This window comes from Setaria viridis, chromosome 2 (genome assembly GCF_005286985.2).
Source record: "Setaria viridis chromosome 2, Setaria_viridis_v4.0, whole genome shotgun sequence".
Classification (NCBI taxonomy): Eukaryota; Viridiplantae; Streptophyta; class Magnoliopsida; order Poales; family Poaceae; genus Setaria; species Setaria viridis.
Genome location: NC_048264.2, coordinates 37,615,643 through 37,627,168, shown reverse-complemented (window position 1 = coordinate 37,627,168; position 11,526 = coordinate 37,615,643). Strand labels below are relative to the sequence as shown.

At 52.1% G+C, this 11,526-nt stretch overlaps 1 protein-coding gene across 1 annotated transcript; it reads right to left on the bottom strand.

The window, feature by feature from the left end:
• Nucleotides 1–6,392: 6,392 nt before the first annotated feature.
• LOC117842989 (putrescine hydroxycinnamoyltransferase 3) lies at nucleotides 6,393–8,342 on the bottom strand. Its single transcript, XM_034723528.2, has one exon. The coding sequence runs from the start codon at nucleotides 8,091–8,093 to the stop codon at nucleotides 6,789–6,791; it is 1,305 nt and encodes a 434-aa protein (XP_034579419.1). The 5' UTR covers nucleotides 8,094–8,342; the 3' UTR covers nucleotides 6,393–6,788.
• Between the last annotated feature and the right edge of the window lie 3,184 nt (nucleotides 8,343–11,526).

Genomic DNA, 11,526 nt, shown 5'->3' with positions numbered 1-11,526 from the left:
AATTTTTGGAGAAGGTACAAAAAGACCTATAGCACCGGATGATCCGACGGTCAGGAGTTGGAGGCATCAGATGAAACATATTTACTTTGCGAAGTTCCACAGCGGTTTCGGGCGAAACTCCTTTAGCACCGGATGTTCCGACGGTGCACCGGATGAAGCGTCGGATGAAGTATCGGATGAATTTTGGATGTGTCAGTGAAGAACTTGGGCGTGAGGAGGCAACGGCTAGTTGCACCAGATGTTCCGATGCATGTCGAAACAGACCATCGGAATATCCGATGGTATACTTTAACTAGCCGTTGGAGCAACGACTCTTTGATACCTTGGGCTATTTATACCCCCTCCACTCGCCCATTCAAAATTGCTGGATGAAGTTGAAGTCGAAGAGCAAGACACATCAACAACACATCCAAACCACCAAAAGTGCTTAAGTAATCTATAAAAGGCTTAACACAAGCTTAGGAGAGTGATTAGTGCTAGGATAGGCCTAGAGAAAGGAAGAGTGCAAGGTGTGCCTACCTTGTGATCGGTTCTAGAGTGAACCACAAGTTGTACAAGGTGTGCCGACGCTTAGGGGCCTTGGTGGCTCGTCGTCAAGTCTTCGACCTTCCGGCTTGGTGTGGAGCGGCGTTGACGACCATGTGCGGGGGCGTGGAGACCCCTTTCCTTTGTGAAGAATCTCCTTAGTGGAGACGACATCAAGGTGACCGGGAAACTTGGCGTGACATTTAGTGGCTGAGCTTTTGTGGCAAGTCAAGAGGTGTTCCGGAAGAAACTTTGTGAGCGGGAAGCAAAACTCTTGTGTGAGTATTTCAACAACGTGTTTCTAGTGGTAGCTTAGTGCCTACCGATACCACGGGATAAATTTTCGTGGCAAGAGTTTACTACCCCTCATCCTCACATCTTACGTTTCCGCATTTCATACTTGCAACTTATGTGCCTTTACTTTCTTAGTGTAGTATCTTGATAAGATTGACTCTAGGTTGCAAAACTTGTTTTGGGCGAGGGTTTCACGCTAGAGCAATCTTACAGGGTGTTTGGGAGCACTCCACTCCACGAAAAATTGCTCCACTCCACCAACTCCGAAAATTTCGCAGCCAAACGCGTCTAGCTCCAGCAACTCCGGCTCCAGGAAAAAGGTGGAGCAGGGGGGTAGATCCACGTTTTTTGTGGAGTACCTCAAGGGGTGCTCCAAAAACCCCCTTTACAGACCTCCTCGTGGAGTTGGTGGGTATTTACCCACCATTACCACTCGTTACACACGTACCGGTTTGATTCAGGAAAAAGAAAAAGCCCCGTCGCCTCCCTCATCTCATCCCGCCGTGCGCCGCGCCGCCCACCCGTTGCGCGCCCTGCGCCCTGCGCCCGCCCGCCCACCCCTGCGCCCGCTCGCCGTGCCGCCCCGCGCCCGCCTGCCCTGCATCGCCCGTGCCCGCTCGCCGTGTCGTGCCGCCCCGCGCCCGCCCGCCCTGCGCGCCGCGCCGCCCGCCCGCCACCCGCCGCGCCCGCCCGCCCGTCCCTGCGCCCCGCGCTGCCCGCCGCGCCCCGCTCCCCGCGCCACCCGCCCGCCGCCCCTGCGCCCCGGGAAAAGAAAGGAGAAGAAAGGAGGAGGAGAAGAAAAGGAGACTGACAAGTGGGACCCATTCACATGGGTATAATAGACCATTCACAACAAGTGCTAATGTTTTTGGAGCTGGAGCACTGCCATTAGCCAAACACACGTGCAGCAGCTCCATATTTTTTTGGAGTTGGTGGAGTGGAGCTAGGAAAGTGTGGAGCTGGTGGAGTGGAGCTGGTTTTTCTTGAGTGGAGTGCTCCCAAACAGACCCTTAGTTACACATCTTTATAGTATGATTTAGTTTATATTTTATGTAAAAGTAGTAAAAGTCATAGGTTAAATTCTAAGATTTTAAGCTGCCTAATTTACCCCCTCCCCTTTTAAACTACGAGCACCGATTCCTTACGCATCTTTTCGATCCATGTAGATTTCAGTAGTAGAGTAGATTTCAGTAGTAGAGTGTTAATGATAGCTTATAGGTTCATTTTGGTTGGTGGCTTATCCGGAAGCCTGAAACCGACTGCAAACTGAAGCCAGTCTCGATTGATTGAGCATTGTTCAGTGGGACTGCGGAGAGGAGGAGCAGCGATCCGTCCAATGGACGACGACTCCGTGCTCCGTAATGAATGGATTGCGCATGTAATCCTCGTGAATCATCCTGATCCCCTGCGTACGTGATCGTCGCTGTCCGCAGGAGCTCTCCGGGTGCGAATTGTTCTCCTCTCTCTGATCTGCGGCTGTCTCCATCGATCTGCTCACATGCGCACACCTTCAAACAATGCGGTGGTGAATCGGTCGAATCCATGGGGTTTAATAACCTGGTAAGACGCGCGGTTACACGTTTAATTACCATTTCATCTGGCGGCTGGCGCGGCGTGTAAATCTTATCTTCTGTGCAGGCCCAGATCGTCGGTTAAAGTTGCCTCGTCTTTAGCTGGTAAGAGCACGCGCGCTTTCCCACTGAAATTCAGCTTGCGGAGTCCCTCGCCGACGAAAGCATGCGGTGCGGTGACCACGACGACTAGCGTAACAGTGCAGCAGGACGGCGACGCTGGAAGCTCCCGGCGAATCCTGCCCGTGACTGAGCAGAGCAGATCAAGTGACCAGCTGATGACACTGACTAGGCCTTATTTAGTTGCCCTGAATTTAGGTGTCCAAAATTACTAGCATATTGTATCGTTTCGTTTGTATTTGTGAATTATTGTCCAAATATTGACTAATTAGGCTCAAAAGATTCGTCTCGCAAAGTACAATAAAACTGTGCAATTAGTTTTTAATTTCATCTACATTTATTATTCCATGCATATACCGCAAGTTTGATGTGACGGGGAATCTTCTTTTTGCATAGTGTCAAAATTGGGAGTTTGGATGGAACTATTGTTTAGCTGGCCAAATTGGGAGGTGCCAAATTACTGTGCTGGCACTGTAGCACACTGTAGCGTTTTGTTTGTATTTGTGAATTATTGTCCAAACATTGACTAATTAGGCTCAAAAGATTCGTCTCGCAAAGTACAACAAAACTGTGCAATTAGTTTTTAATTTCATCTACATTTAGTACTCCATGCATGTACCGCAAGTTTGATGTGATGGGGAATCTTCTTTTTCATAGTGCCAAAGTTGGAAGTTGGGGGTGAAGTAAACCAGGGGGAAACAAGGACTATATTTTGGCCATGCGTTGGTTGATGCATGCATATTGGGACGCGTAGCACCGTAGCAGGAGTAAATGGCCGTAGGCACGTAGGTAGGTCGGCCCCTTACTTGCTGTCCTCATTGTGGAAGTCAACAGCAGAGATACGCATGGCATGGTGGCAAGATTCATCGTGTGACCTCTGGTCTCGAATTGCAGATCCTGCAGCTCGGTCTAGTTCTAGACCAGCATACGACCGAGTCGGTAGCAGTTGCTTTCTATGACGGGCCTCCGTTCACAGACACCAAACCAAGCTAGTACTATAATCTACATTTCCTTTTTCAATTCCAGTACAAGTACAAGTTCCAGAAGATAGAAACAAGTCCTAGGTAGTGTTTGTTTTTGAAACCATGTGGGTTGGGTTGTAGCCGATCCATCTCTTGTTTGATTGGAGGGATGGGTTGGATCCAGTTTTTTGTTTGGTTAAGCTGGTTGAGGGGGTTGGAATGGATGTCTATTTAACACCGTTAGATGTGGATCCCAGCCTCTCTCTTTTTTCCCCTCCCTTCCATCTTCCTCCTCCTCTCCTCCCCGCAAGCTAGCCTCCTTCCCCATCGAGCCCCTGCACCGGCGGTCCTCCTCCCCGCCGCCGGCAGTCCGCCTCCCTGCGCCGCCTCATCCCCGCCCCCGCGCCGGCCACCTCATCCCCGCCGCCGAGGTCCTTCTCCCCCACCGAGTTAGCCCGGCCGGCGGCGGCAGGCTCGAGCTCGCCTGGTGCACCTCCTCGTTGGCGTTGGCGTCGGGCGGGCGGAGGGCGACGCCGGCATTGGGCGGGCAGAGGGCGGCGCCAGCGGAAGGTGGGCGGAGGGCGAGCAAAGGGCGGAGGGTGGCGGCGGCGGAGGGTCGCGGCAGAGGGCGGGCGGAGGGCGGCGGCGGCATCGGGGGGGGGGGGGCAGAGGGCGGCGCCAGTGGAGGGGGGCGGCGGCGGCGGCGGGCAGGCGGACGTGGGGAGGACGAGCGCGAGAAGAAACGGACGCAGACGCCGTTCAAGTGGGTCGGGGTGATTCCTTCTTTTTTTAAGGATCGGATGAACCCAGATCTATAAGGAATATTCCTCTACTAGGTTGGACCCAACCCCCACCCTTTCCAACCAAACATGGGTCGAAATGGGTCGGCTTGGTCCAGAACCAAACACACGACTAGCCTCTACATAGGATTTAGTGCATGCAATCTGGTTTGTCATTTCACCAGCTGTTGGTTGGGAATAAAATAACAAGCAAATAGTGGGCTTCATGATACAAATAAGGCTCCATTTGGGAGGACTTCTCCCAAAACGGCTTCACCGGTGAAGCCAAAGCCGATGTAGCCAAAAATAGTGGCTTCACCTAGATTCTAGTTCATTTTAGCATCGGCTTACAAAACTGGTTCACGATACAATGTTTCGTTTTGCGTAAAGCAGGTGAATCTGAAGCTAAGATAAGCCCTACCAAACAGAGTCTAAGTCACGCTCACAAATAAGTGACTTTAGATTTTTTCTAAAAGAACAAATAAGTGACGCTTCAGATATCGAATGGACAGCGGGAGTGTTTGGAATTGGTGTGATCTACCATTGGTGTGATCTACCTTGTGCGGGTCGTGTGTTTAGATCTGTGTCTGGGCCTGCTGAGGAATAACGACGAGCCTCATTACTTGAAAATTAAAATAAGGAGCCGCGTCAGGCCCGGCCTGGCCCCGGCCTACCCCAAAAACTTAGCCGAGTTGGCGAACATGACACAATTTCCCGGGCCAAAAGGCCGAAAGAAGTCAAGAAGTTTTGCTGCACCCACAACACCACACACGTACATGACGACGACACGCCTAAGCCGCGGCCGGTTTGCATGCACCGCAGACAGCCGCAGGACCCGCAGCCGCAGCCCCCCCAGGCCCCAGGAGGAAAGAACAAGTAACCGAGTCGCAGGCCGGCCCTGACGCCCGGTCAACACACGTCCAAGGCACGCGCCCGTGTCCCTGACGCCAGAGACCAAGACGGACGTCAGAGGCATCCAGCGATAGATACCAGCCGATCGCAGCTGCGGCGTTGCGCGACGCGGCCAAGGAACGGGCCGGAATTGCGGTCCCCTGGGACGGGGACTGGTGGCTGGTGGGTGGGGGACGTACGGCGACGCGAGGATCTGCCGGTCAAGCGGCTGGCACTTGGCAGCCGCCTCATAATTGCGTGTCGCTAACCTGTGCGCCCTCACCTAGTGAATAGACTTGGGCGCGGAGGACGTGCCGCTGCCACACACGTACGCAACGCACCAGAGGCAGGGTGGAGGCCGCGCGCGGCAGCCGGTGTCGTTGCGTGCCGCACCGCGAAAACGGGCCGGGGAACGCGCCGCGACGCTGCTGGGATGACGATGGTTGGTGGTGCCCCCCGGAGACTGGAGGAGACGCGCTGGCAGCTATATATGACTTCTGTTGGTGCCGGGTCCTGGCGTTGGACGTGGCCACTTGGATGGTGGCTATTCGTTCCCCACCATGGCCCTTGGACGTGGCCACTTCGATTGCGCCCCGGTGATGAGCCTGCATGCGTCCACCTACTATACCCTACGGTTTGGATGAACCTTAACCAGACTGCTAGCTAATTTAACCTGTAACTTGCATTGCAAATCGGTAACGGAAGTGTGTTCGGTTGTGCTTCTTCGGTGGGGTGGCTGCAGCTGCAGCTATACAACCTAGCTGTTCGTCTGCAGGTCGAGAGCAGCTGCAGGACTAACCACACTTGTTTCGGTAGTTTAATCCCAACAATTCAGTAGTTTGCTACACTCAAGCATTGGCGTCATTTTTTTGTGTTATTTTTCAATTTTCCGTCATTTTTTAAGTTGCCGGAGGCCTGTAGCTAGCTGCATCATTGCATGGGTGGTTGGAGCTGCTGGTGTCTGGCTGCAACTGCTGTAGTGGCTAGCACAACCACAGCCATCTCTACCCAATCGGAGCCAAAGTATATGGCGGAGCGAATCTGCTAATAATGTAACGTCGAGGTGGTTCACTTCACACATTGCATGCATAAAAAATGGCTTGAGAACTTGAGATTGCGCTGAAACAAATGCCGATAGATTAAGCACATCGCAAGCTCCCGTCATTTGTCAGTAGTCGTTGGTTTTCTGTATGAAACATCGTCAGTCATTGGTTTGCCATTTTTCTTTTCGAGAAATTTGGCACGGTCGATGATTAAAAAAATGACGATTAACGCCATGTTTTATTAAGAACCATCGATATTATTAATTTCCATTAGCATCATTAATTAAATCACCACCAATTTACATCTCCAAAACTCGATGAAACAAACAAGATGCCCCCTGATCCGACCGATCGAGATGCAAGTGAAGCGCCTCAAAAAAAAAAAAAAAACCTCGACCACGACTACTAGCTCCATCCTCTTCACGTACGCACGGTGCAACCAGCGACGCCTTAGCGTGCGCCGCAACCAAACCAATGCAAATAATCGTCGACCCCCGCAGACTTGACTTCCACCAACCGCATGCAGCGCTGGAACTTACTAACCACTAACGTTTTTTTTTCTCTTGACCAATTTGTCGCATGCATGCATGCTGCAATCCCCTCCTACTCCATGGCGTAGCAGCACTCCTTGAACGCCTCGAGGTTGTGCTGGAAGACGGGGACGAAGGCGTCGACGCTGCCGTCGCCGATGTAGGACGGCACGAGGAACAGCATCCCCTCCGTGGGGAAGTAGGACGGCATGAAGTAGGTCGGGCTCCCCGTCCCGAAGTCTAGCTCGTAGAACGGGAACGTCAGCCAGCTGTCCACCTCCACGTCCGGGCACAGCACGTCCTTGCACACGGCGCTCGGCATCAGGCCTTCCCTCTCGACGGCGCCGGAGCTCGCGAAGTCGATGAACGACCGGAAGTATGCGCCGTCCACGCGGGCCACCTCGTCGTGGATCACCTGCGCCGCGTGCTTCAGCGGCCGGCCCAGGAGGTCCGCCACCGTCGCCGTCGGGAACGCCCACAGGACCAGGTTGCCGAAGTACTCGGCGGGGAGGCCCAGCCGGTGGCGCCCGTCCACGGACAGCCGGATCTGCGAGGTCTCGTCGGGGTTCAGGCCGCGGGCGCGCGTCATGGTGCGCCACAGGTGGGCGAGGATGGTCTCGAACCGGCTGAACGGGCGGCCGCGGCCCTCCGACGCCCTGCCCCGGAGCGACGCGATGAAGTCCTTGGTGAAGTGCGCCTTGTGGATGACGATGTTCTCGGCGCCCTCGCCGTGGCCGTGGTCCGGCTCGCCGCCGGCGGGGCGGTACTCCCTGCGGCGGTGGTCGTGCTCGACGCGCGGCGAGGCGCGGGGCTTGAAGAGCCCCGCCTGGTGGTACACGGGGGACGGGCCCGTGGGGAGCCCCCTGGTGGCGCGGCCCCACGCGACGAGGAAGTTGCTGGTGGCGTGGCCGTCGGCGGCGACGTGGTTGGAGGTGAAGCCGACGGCGAGGGAGCCGCAGCGGAACCGGGTGAGCTGGAGGAGCACCACCTCCTGGAGCTCCTCGCCCTCCAGGTCCGGGTGCAGGCGCAGGAGCTCCGGGGTGGGCTTGGCGGGCGCCATGTCCACGAGGTCGGCGTCCACGGCCGCCTCCACGAAGCGCGCGCCGCGGTCGTTGAGGAGCACCGCGGGGGTGCCGTCGGGGGCCGAGCCCAGCTGCCCCGCGAAGGCGCGGTACTCGGACAGCACCGTGGCGAGGCCCTTCTCGATCGCCGCCGTCGACGGCGCCGGCGGCGGGAAGGCGTAGATGATGGCCATCTGCATCTTGTACGTCACCCGGTCGAAGACGGACAGTGGGATGTACTCGCCCCCCGCCGGCGGGGCCGCGCCGGCATTGTAGGCGGGCCTCACGAGCTTGGAGCTCAGCACCTTCACCTCCATTGCTGCCGACGATCGAGCTGCTTGCCTGCTAGCTCTGGCTAGCTGGTGCGATCGTTCTTTCGCGGACAGATTAAGCTTTGGCCGTTTGGCGCAAGCAAATGCTCGTTCGCAACAAGAGAGAGCAACTGAGCAAGGGCTTTGCTGTACGACGACGTACGCGGCTTTCCTTTGCTCGAAACCTCGTGCTGCTCGCTCGAGTCCTTGTTGCTTGCTTGGTGCCTTTGGGCTGTACGACTTGCTCGACTCGTGCCGTGCGGTTTTTATAGGAGACTAGGAGAGGGCCCAAGCCCGGGAAAAGGGTTGGTGGGAGAGACGGCTCCCTCTGCAGTTGTATTTTATTTCGAAAAAGCTTTGAACTGGCCGCCCCTCGTTAATTAGCTAGCTGCTGTGTTTGACTGCTGAACGTGCTGAATATAACACGTACTAGCTTAGCTATCAAGTCCTGGAGTGACTGCTAGTAACTAGATTATGAGACCAAGCGCGAGCCTTGCTCCTCTCTGCCTGCAATGATGTACTCCTTATTATTGCATGAATCCTCCGTCTCATGAAAATGCAATTCTAGTTTTTTCAATAAGTTTATTGGTCATTTATTGGTCACAGGCAGTAAGTTTTAACATGCGAATCAAATCTGATCACTTAATTAGGCAAATAGTTAGATCTAATTTTTAGGATTGCATTTTTTTATAGAATTGCTTTTCAAATGTTAGAATTGCATTTTTGATGGGACGGAAGAAATACTATATTTTGTCGCTAATACAGGTCGAGCAAGTCGTACGATATCCTCATGAGATGGCTGCCCCTGATCATCAGTCTACTTCAGGCCATGTTTAGTTCACTCCAAAATCCCAACTTTGGCACTATGCAAAAAGAAGATTCCCCATCACATCAAACTTGCAGTACATGCATGGAGTACTGAATGTAGACGAAATCAAAAACTAATTGCATAGTTTTGTTGTACTTTGCGAGACGAATCTTTTGAGCCTAATTAGTCAATATTTGGACAATAATTCATAAATACAAACAAAACGCTAGAGTGAGACCTCAGCAGTCATGACTCATGAGTACTTGTACTGCGTTCAGTGTAAGCTGCAGGGCCAGCAAGGGCATGTGCCGTCGTCTGGTCCAACTTGTCAGGCAGCACGCAAGGTAATTAAATCAAACAATATCACGACGACACACGGTTGTTGGCGGTAATTAACTGAATCTTTCAGTCTTTCTACGACCTGCCCCTTCCAGCTAAAAAGCAAGACACGACGAGGTCGGGTCCAACTTGACCACATGGAGCTCAAGATCAAGCAGAACTGATCAGCCAAAAGTGCTCTCCTTCTATTTGCTAGCATGCAAGGAAAAGAAATAGCCAAAAGGGCTACACTTTTCCTGAGTCACGGCGCCGAAAACCAGCACGGCCATAGCCCATGGAAGCTGCGACGCGACCACCGAGCGCGCGGGAGGCGGGAAGAAGACGACGGCTCTCCTCTCGTTCTCTCGCCGGCGAAAACGAGCGAAAAAGAGAATAAACTTCCCTCTATTTTTTGCCGATTAAACTAGCAAGGGTTATAGCAGGGAGAGGGAGGTGAGCGACTTTATTTGCATGACATGCATGGTGCAAAAAAAAAAAGTGCGTTCTCCGGGCCCACGTGCAGTATCTAGAAGTAGGATATCTATTTGCACACATAAGACACGTGTGGTATGCACTCGTACGTTAATATAAAACATGTCACGGATTTCTACTAGCCCACCGTTGAGATGCCTACGAAACAAAAAAATGTCAAGATATAAAGGTTCACGAAGAAAGTCCATACGTAGCAATCAAAACGGCTCTATTTGAACTCTTTGTACAGATAATGTTTGAACGCGAAAAAGCGCTATCCCGGCCGTGTTTGGACGACTTTGAAGTTTGAAGAGAATTTCTGTCTTTGTACAGCTTGATGAACATCGACGATCTAAATAATCGTTGCCACATGTCAACCGGCCTCCCCCCTCCTTTTGATGATCCTCCTGTCTCTCTCGTTTGGAAAAACTGAACTCACACCGTACTTTGTCTTTTAGTACAGTTTTGTCCAGAGTTTGGACGAGATTCTAGTTGGGAGTTGGGACACGTACGAGTCAGGCCACCCTGCGATCCATTATTAGACGATGAGCTCTTGATCATGTTCTCCGATCGACTGACGAGGACCTGTCGATCGATCCCTCTTCTTCTTCCTCGTTGCATTGGGAGAGTTCAAAGGGTTATTGAGAAGAGGGTGCGGACGATAGAATAATTTTGACAGACCGGTCGTGTGGTGACTGGTGACTTCGGCAAGGAACTTTAATTTGTTCCTGATAGCCGTCCATCCTAGCTATCAACCTCGGTACGTTGAACCACTCAAGAAAAAAAAAACTTTGGCTACGTTAAAAAAAAAAAGCGAAAAAGCGCCAACGGAGCGAGAGCTGGAGTCCGTGAAGATGGGTTGGTGAAACGTTGGACCTAGCTGCGATTTCCCATGTGCGAGGAAGAAAAAAAAACAGAGAGAGAGATCAAGCATGTTTCTTTTGGAGACTACTCCAAATAAAAACACTAGTGCTTGGAAAATGATGGTACTACCGTGCATGCAAAATTAAAGGAAGCGTTCTGGTGGCTGCCGCTAGAGATACCAGAGCCAAATTGGCATGCATAACTAGCGTATCAGGTTCGAGGACGAGGAGCTTTCCACCACCAAACAAGCCCGGCCGGAAGCTAGCTCCCACTGCTTATAATTAACGTCCGTTTCTTCATTAATCACATGGTGCCAAAATAGACTGACCGGTACGGTGTCCCCCCATGTTCAGTTTAATCAGGCTAACATGCGTGTTTCTCCAAAGTTTAATTTTTATTACAGTGGTCTGAATGTAACCACAATTAAATTAAAGCTAAGAAAAGAACAAAAGACGAGGTTGTCGCGTTCGATGATCGTAAACTGTTATGTATGCCTAATCATGTACTCCTACCTACTATCTCATCTTAAAATGAAATTAAATCTCATCAACCACGTGCCCTAAACATCACAAATCAAAATGACCACCCTAATAAGTCTGCAGTATTTAAGGAACAAACCCAGCTAGCTGTAAATCAACTAATCTCAAAATAAAGAATATAGGACTCCGACTTGCGCTAGTTTAATTAGCTGCAGATTGTATATTTACACAAGAGATCATTGAGATTAAGCCACTGATGGCATATACTCAATCCGACTGAGATGATTATAGTTTTCTCCCCGTCAGAATACATCCAACTGAATCCAAGCACTCAATAGTATACGTGTTGACTCCAAAAATGAACTTGGAGTGTAACATCACTGGCATTAGTTTTAATCGAGGAGCGGCAAACAATTATCCAGACCAGCGTCACAAGATTTGATACGCATTCGCGTCATAGTTTGTTCAGATTAAGATACGCGTCATAGTTAGTTGATGC